The 8,574-nt window shown below is 41.4% G+C and overlaps 1 protein-coding gene across 1 annotated transcript in view; it reads right to left on the bottom strand.

The window, feature by feature from the left end:
- Positions 1-1,582: 1,582 nt before the first annotated feature.
- LOC149281252 (acid-sensing ion channel 4-A-like) overlaps positions 1,583-8,574 on the bottom strand; it is a 76,851-nt gene continuing 69,859 nt past the window's right edge. The window contains exons 2-10 of the mRNA XM_089499459.1: positions 6,190-6,334; positions 5,210-5,337; positions 4,024-4,183; positions 3,662-3,718; positions 2,808-2,961; positions 2,534-2,625; positions 2,209-2,288; positions 1,905-2,009; positions 1,583-1,696 (exon numbers count right to left, since the gene is read on the bottom strand). Of these exons, the coding sequence (XP_089355585.1) occupies positions 1,583-1,696; positions 1,905-2,009; positions 2,209-2,288; positions 2,534-2,625; positions 2,808-2,961; positions 3,662-3,718; positions 4,024-4,183; positions 5,210-5,337; positions 6,190-6,334 (1,035 nt within the window). The remainder of the gene's footprint in view (positions 1,697-1,904; positions 2,010-2,208; positions 2,289-2,533; positions 2,626-2,807; positions 2,962-3,661; positions 3,719-4,023; positions 4,184-5,209; positions 5,338-6,189; positions 6,335-8,574) is intronic.

Genomic DNA, 8,574 nt, shown 5'->3' with positions numbered 1-8,574 from the left:
ATCCTCCCTAACTGGTTAATTGCTGGATTTAAATGCCTATCATAAGACGGCATGCAGGAGGCGCACAGCTGGAGGGTATCGGGGTCCCTTTTCTTACCTCCCAGACATGCAAGACCCCAATCAGATCCAATCGAGCTGTCCGACCCTACATTTATTTCTAAGCTTCTTTAACAAACAGACCCTCTCAATGCCAGTGTTCCACCATAATTAAGACTGATTATATTAAGTCTAATTGCCTGCATGTGGATCCACCTACTGTCCCCACAGGTCTGGCCCACGACAGACAGGACAACAGTTGGCTTGGCTTTTATGCCCTCTTGAAATGTCTTCATTTGGCAAGCTTGTTCGGCCCAGTGAACACTCATCATTCATTGAAACGGACCTAAGAACTCCAAGCGAACCTCTACTCTAAATTGTGTCAGCAAAACGACTTTCTGGGTTCAAGTTCTCTGTCTAATCGCAGGTGAAGCTTTCCAAACACAGAAGGTTCTCTCGTCTGCTTGCAGAATTCTCTATTCCTGAATGACAACCAAGCCCAGGCATGTGGTTGGTTTAATGCATATTATACACCTATGTTGTATTAAACAATAGTTTTTTTTTTCTATCTAGTTTGGGGTCCACCGAACACTGTGCAATAAATTAATTAAAGGTGTATTGATTTATATGTTACTTGTGGATACTTTATTCATTGACTCTCATGGCTAAAGTTTCACGGACCGAGGGGACCGTCCTACTCTTCTGCATTCAGTTTTAAACAGTCTGGTAGATTGCGGGTACTTTTATGTCCTGCTTGTCCTGTGCAAAACTGGATGATAAATACCAGAGAAGAAAACCCACCCAGGATCACCTTATTGGATTTGGCTTTAATAGGATATTAGGTTAGTTGCTTTATCTCACTGTGCTTCGAGTGCCTGACAATGTTATTTGCAAGCGATCTGGAGATATTGTGCCTGTGCTGTATATCGTGGCAGCACTCCATAGGAATCCATAGAAATTTAAGCTGCTTTTGTCACGTGGTGACCAACCACAACCTGATTTATTTGCTCCAAACCAAAATTGTCTCAAAATAATCTCCCTTATTCCTGACTAATTTTGAGACCAAATATTCCGCCCCAATCTCTTCCTCTAACCCCGCAATAACCTGTTCTCATAAAAAAAAAAATCAACTCATCTCATTTTGTTTTGAAAAAGAATTTTTAAGGAAAATGCCTATCTACTCATTTTATTCTTCCACGAGAAGCACATTAGACCCCCCCCCCCAAGAGATCAGATCAGAAAGGGTCCCAGACAGATGAGTAGTCGCACCTCTCTATGGTTTGTGGACTTCCCGGCTTTCTTCTGTAACAGACAGACCATAGAAAGGAGTTACTGTATTTGCAGAGAAATGTCTTCCCACATTCTCCCGGCGTTAAATAATTGTGAATGCGTCCTCTCCATCAACATTCTGTGGGCTAAACAATGTTTGGGTTTTGGGTTTCCTTGGGGGTAACTGTGAGCCGGAGTACGATCCATAGATGTTGTCTTTACTACCAGCAAGGAATCTCATTGGGTTGTGGTGGGTTAAACGCCGTCATTCTGGTATCTAGCAAGCAAAGTCCTCAAATACACCATGATGGGTGTAATGCCTATGGTGGTTTGGGAGCATCGTGGTGGCATAGGCTCCCTCCGGATGCCTTCCTCGTACCTCGGTGGAGCCCTAAACATAAAAGTAGAAAACAATCTGAGCATTTGGATTTTGAAATCCCGCCTCGATGCATTTTCGGAAATAACCTTTTGTATAATATTCTACGTATAATCTTTTCTGACACATTGGTGGTCCAGACCTTTAGGGAGGGTTCTCCTGATTTGTGTCTCTTTACATCATTAATGTTCTTCTTTCCAACTGATCTCACTGAACCCCGTACCTGATCCTTCAGGTCATCCATCACAAGTGTTGCAATGTTCTCAGTTGGCTTCTTGGCTGGAGAAGGTTTCCTCTTAAAAACACGGTTAACTTTATCTCGTATCACCTGAAACATGAGTCAGAAAGGGAATTTCATCTAGAAAATGTCAAATAAGGACACTGATGTCGCAGGAGATATTCCCGTGGTCGTCTGGCTTGTCTATAATAGAACAATAATTTTAAACTGTTTCTTCTTTTTGTTACTCATGTATCAGCTGAAGACAGTCACACTCTTTTATATAACAATATATAGGGTTAATACTCACCTCATACAGGTAATCTAGAATTTCCAGGATGGTAAGAAAACTGGCACCGATAAAAAGACCCATCTGTCCTCCAATGTCCCCTGGTGAAACAGGTTAATGGGATGAGCAATGGTACAAGTGTTAAAAGAAAATGTTACTGGACTCCTGGCCATGAGAGCCACCAGGCAGAAGGTCCCCGGGTTGCCTATTATGAGAATAAACCTCTCTACTCCCCTTGGCTGGTCCAGCAGGCATACGTGGGATACGTTCAAGCCTCAGGCGACAAATCTTCCACCGAACTGTACTTTTTCTAATCTAAAGTTACACAGAGGTTTGCAAATCTCACCGAGCAAGCTGGCCAAGTCGTAGGCTTTCTTTTGTTCTATTGTTCCATAGTTCAGAGCTTCAAAGAATATATCCAGGATCAGAAAGTTTTCTCTGTTTGATGGGAAAAGAAGAAAAAAAAAAATCTAATATCTCCCTTTTTCACAGTTCCGAGCACTTTCTGTGCAGGCACGCGGGGTTCTTGTGCAAAAAAGGGGAGAAAAAGATAATTTAACTGTGAAAATGTAACGCTGAGGAAAGTGACGGGGAACATCTGGACGTTAAGTAGATGTTACCTGATATAGGTCTCGTTCTTGTTGTACTTCCGAGCCAGGTAGCGAGCGGATCCCTTGTTGGGAATCCGGACCATGGAGATTTCTTTCCCGTAACGGGTTAGGTTACACGGTGTGGGGCAGGAGCACCGGTCGCCGCTGTCCTCCACCAAGGAGTCTGAGGAGCGACACGGAGGTGAATGAGAGTGAACCTTTACACGGGATTAGGGGCCAGATCTCTAGTGGTCCCACGCAGCCGCCGGTCATTAACCGGCTGATATACCATGTTTCTAATGATATGAAGCTGCCATATCTGCGTTTTCCAAGTTGTTACATAATAGCAGATTAGTTCCCGTTCTCATCTGACTAAATGTTAAACGTTTTCTGTAAAAACTATCGACTCTTAAAGGGACCTCATGATGTGTCTGACGCAAAGTATTTATTTCTTCTTATATTTTCTTGGCATGAGTAAAAACAGAACCCATATTTATCATTGACGTCACCTTATATTTACTACAGATTATTATTATTATTATAGAGATTATTATTATTTATTATTATACAGATTATTATTATTCTATATTTCCAGTTCTGCTACTTATTGATACATTTCTCTTTGTTTAATTTAGAAGATGAAAATCATCAATAGGTACTGAAATAAAGAATGGCTATTTTTTTTTTTTTGCCAGTTTTATTCATATTTTGTAATCAATAATTCTAACATAGAATGCATTAGCACAATTATTGGGTCCAAAAAGGTTTATTCAGGGCCAGGTTTCACACTCCAGGATGCCCCTAGGCATGTAGAAATATATTATATAATATATTATAATTTATATATAAAAATTTTATTCCGTCAGCAGGACCCGGACTCTTACCCAGGGTATGGTCGGCGCATCCGACGTACAGATTGGGGGAGCAGATGGTCTCATTGCCTGTCAGAAAACATAATTTATACATAAAAACATCAAACATCTCCAGGATAACCACATATTTATATCAATGCTCTGAAGAGATGGTCGTAAATAACAGATGACGGTAACGGGCATCCAGGAAAAAGTGCCCAAGGTGGCAAATACTAGAATCTCAATAAAGAAGGGGGCAGAATATACCTGGCGCTGTTTAGGTAACAGACACCTAAACGCCTGTATCAGCCCCATAGCTGACTACTGGGGCTTTTGAACGGTTTTGCTGTTATAAAGTATATATTAAAGGCAGAGCGAGCGTTGTAACGCTTTACCCGGCAGGTGAACCATGCGGCATCCGCATCTTCTGAGCACGGCCTCCTTCTCGCACTGCAGACGGCACGCAGAGATACTGTACGAGTTGTATCCCGGCAAAAACTGCTCCCCTGGGACGCTGGCTCTGCAGTTACCCCACGGCTGGGGCAAGTATGTAAGCTGGGGAAAAAGGCAGCAAATCGATATGTAGCGTTATTCATTCTTATTTTACTACATCCTACAGAAATTGATCTTTTTTTATCTTTTATTTATATAACGCTATCAGGTTCCGAAGCGCTGTACAATGGGTGATACCGAGGGCAGGTATTATTATATATGCAGAAGCAGGGACCTCTAATGACGATTAGCCGGTTAAAGCATTGAATGATATAGAACAAGCTGGTATTATTTAAAGTATTATCTTTCATTTAAAGACCATCTGTACTCACTATTACAATCAGGAGGCGAACGAGAAATGAATATTATTTTAACAATATGCAAAATAAACAATAACTGAACAAACGTATCTCCGGGGGGGCGGAATCATCATTTATAGAAAGGACACAGATGCTCCGTTTGCAACGTGAAATATTTATACATCTTTATAATACGGGCAATAACTTCCTCTGTGTTTCGAAATTTGGTGCAAGTTTTTTAAATACTGAAGCAGGACGGTCCGCCCGGTTCCCGAGGCTTTCAGTCTCTTCCGTTCTCGCCCCGTTACGCATATAAACCACATAGCTTTTGGTCCCAATCTGCGGCCGCTGACAAAAAAAGACCACAACCTACAAATAAGACCCGTGGACTTTGCTGTTACATATGGTGGGTTTCATCCCAAAGGTGTTGGATGGGGTTGAGGTCGGGGCTCTGTGCGGCCGGTCAAGTTCTTCCCACCAAACTCATCCAACCATGTTTTTTTGGACCTTTTTTTTGTGCACCACTATATGGACAAAAGTATTGGGACGCACCAACTTCATATTAATGTCTCTGCAGTTAGAATGTGATGTCTTCAAAGTCCCTGTTGGTGTAATGGTCAGGTGTCCCGATACTTTTGTCCATATAGTGTGTATATATGTGTGTGTATATATATATATATATATATATATATATATATATATACATACATATATATACACAAAACCAAATCACAGCTTTGGGGACCCCCTTAGCAATTTCTCATGTCATTCCTGATACCCCGATACATACCCTCTGCTCCTGGCAAGAGACAAACGTCTGAAATCCTGGAGACACTCCGAACCCCAGCTGGTGGATATAAGGGGGCTCGTCTTGGCTGTGGATCTGCACCCTGATGCCAGCTTCAAATGATGTTTCATCTGCAAAACACAGAAATGGCACCAGATCCGGTCAACGAGGCCGTCTTGTTCCAGCTTGCGGTTCCATTTAGGTTCCTTAATGCACAGAGGCAGCTTCTGGACAATTAGCGTTACGGTAATTACTTTCACTGGTTGTACATGCGCAACACTAAATAATTCAACAGCAAACCCAAAGTGGAAAAAAGTTATATTAAACACATTAACTCTTGCGTTGCTGGGACATCTGTGATCTTTGACCACATCCCTGCAGTGGTTGCAAGTAGTCTTTTATAGATTTTAATAACTAACATTTTTAATAATGCACAATATATGGGTGTCTTTTGCTGCATCACGATTATAGGGACACTGGATATAATTTGGTTTTAGAACAACTATCGGGCAATGTGATTATTTTCTGCATTGTGATCCAACAGGATGCTATTTAATTTACATTTCTTTTATAGAACTTTTATCTAAACCCCTTTATAAAGATTAGGGCCACGATGGGAGATTCCCATGGTTTGTGTCTCCGTAGGGATTCTAGGCGGTGTCTCGTCAACTCTCTCTGTATGAACATGAACAAGACTGATTCTCAGAGTGAATGAATAAATACATTCATCAGGGATTAAACGTTACTTGTCACTGAGGGGGTGGTAGATAAGCAGAACAGCCCCCCAGCAGAAGTGGTAGAGGGTAATACAGTGAGGGGATTAAACAAGCACGGGATAGACATACGGCTCCTGAATCTAAGACGAGACCGACGGCTGATTAAGGTTTGAGTCTTTACAGACTAGAATGGGCCGCAAGTTCTACGTTTCTATGTTAATCTTGTATTTTTTGATGAACGAGCCCCCCACAGAGCACTTGTCTTACTTGTCTCTCTCCAGATGGGTAAGTATTCCTCCTGCTGGATGTCCAACATGATCTCCAATCCATTCCCCATCCCACCCTGCCTGGTCACCTTTGGCTTCCTCTTATCGGTATTGAAAGTGTAGCATTTCCCATATCTGGTGAAAACCTGTAAAAATAAGCAACATCACTTTTAGTTATTGGGGTAGGCAGATAGTGGGTCTGTCACCTTAAAGGGGAATCCCCCCAAAATGTTTATTAGTATCGGATAAAAATACATTTTCAACGATTCTGCTGTTTTCTTTTTTTACCCCACTTGTAGTTTTTGTCCCATAATATAATATTTTCAGGCAGCTGCATATCAGCCGTTTGTATGATTCTCGCTTTATCTGATCCCCGATCTACTAAACACCCCGACTCCTTATCATACTGCCTGTGGGGGCAATAGAATGACTCAGTCTTAATCACCCACCAAGACACTCTGACCAATGAAAGACTACAGAGGAACGGACTTCCTTAGCATTGCCATAAAGCATCAGCTCAGTGTGGTGTTTGAACAGCGAAAGTGACCCAAAATATCACACACCTGGTGAAGGAGACTTGTGCAAGCAGGCTTCCCATTATCTGGCTGGCTGGGAGTCATGGGAGCTATAGTTTAGTTTGTGCTTTTATAAATAAGCTGGAAACTCTACACAGAGGTCCAGGTCTGCAGTTCTTTTTTTAAGAATGGTTGTAATTTAGAACCAGATCAGGAAAAAAAAAGGTTGCCCTAAAGCTCAGCCTGAACGCTTGATATAAAAATCAGTTTAAACAGTGGGTTGATTAGTAAAATATTTGAAAAAAGGAAGAAAAAGTTACCCCAACTCTACTAGGTAACAGGTTATACTTTACCCCAGTTTGGCGACAGGTAAACTCTGAAACACGTTCCATAAGATAATTCTGCACTAATGATAAATCCATTCCATGTCCATATATCTTCACGACTTTTATTATTATTATTAATAATAATAATAATTACTTGTGAAACTTTTATAGAGAATTGACACAGATAAACTCCCCAAGGGAACAGAAGACCTCGCTGGGGGAACAGCAAACAAAGCTTTGGTGAAATGTTTAGAGCGTGTACCCCTCCAGAATATATTGATACAGATCAGGGGGCTGTTACTATCCTTTCTGGAATGTTTAATCCCCTCATCTCTTATTTTCTATGCTTGTGACTGTGTATTTTTACATGTTTTAGTATTACATCACATATTCAGTACGTACTACATAGTACAGCCCAAAAAGTATTATTCGGATGCCCCGTCTAACAATTATCCTGCTCCAAATTCATAAAAGTGCAACATTTTCAAAATTCTAGGCAGAGACCGGCTACACCACCTTTAGGATTCATTGCTCACTTTTCATGTAGAAATCCGTGACTTTATATGTAGCTTTGAGCAGAATTCATTAATTAGGAAAAGATCATTTAGCAGCAGCAGGAGCCTCCATTTGGTTAATTTTATGAGCCCGTATTTCTTCTTCTTGTAAGACCTCAAACCTTTGGTGGTCTTTGACCTTGTCTTAGTTTCAGGATAGCCCTAAGCCTGTCCCATAAATGGTTAAATTTCCTGTCTGGATTAATTTCTAGTACTGCGGCTGGGTAAAAATCTTAAACTTTGCTCGGATACAAAGTTTTGTTTTATAAACCCATTTCCGATACAGTGTAACGATGTATTATTGTGGCGTGTCATGATTTAAATGGTTAACGTCATTCTTCCCGGGGACTCCGATACGCGGAATTACATCTTAGTCTTAAAAATCAGAGTGAGTGTATTTTACACAATTTCAAGCCGTGGATCGGTCCGGTGTTTTAGAATATGAATCGACAAGGATTGATTCTTGTGAACCCGACTTAAACTCTACCATTATTCTAACAAGATGTGGAACCATTTTTGATACATTTTTGATGTTAGGTATCGATTTATACTTTAAAACACTGGATACTTCCACACTCTTTCTATTTCTATGGGTGAACGTCCAATATGGTAGCGGATTTGCTGTTGGTAAGGAACAGGGGCTTTGAATTAGCCAAAGAATTTTAGGGCAGGACAGAGACAAAAACTATATGTGGATTTGGTCAGACTCACTGGCGTGAAGTCATGGCTCGTACACTTGCGCCCACGGAACTTGCATCTCAACAAAAGGTCATCGATATCGTACACCCCATGGCTGCCCAACTGCAGATGTTCTTGGCTACTCATCGTATCTGGGCGGTGGTGGCCAAAGGTTGGAGACAACTCAGAGAAAGTGTTCGCTCCATTCACCTGCTGAACTTTGCAGATAGTAACAGCAGGAAACTTTAGCTCCCTGGCCCAAACCATCTTGATGTTGGTATGGACGGGGTGAGAAAGAAGGTAGGCGATGCTG

This window comes from Sceloporus occidentalis, unplaced genomic scaffold (genome assembly GCF_023333645.1).
Source record: "Sceloporus occidentalis isolate IW3139 unplaced genomic scaffold, rSceOcc1.0.p SCAF_136, whole genome shotgun sequence".
NCBI lineage: Eukaryota > Metazoa > Chordata > Lepidosauria > Squamata > Phrynosomatidae > Sceloporus > Sceloporus occidentalis.
This window is presented reverse-complemented; position numbering and strand designations above follow the sequence as displayed.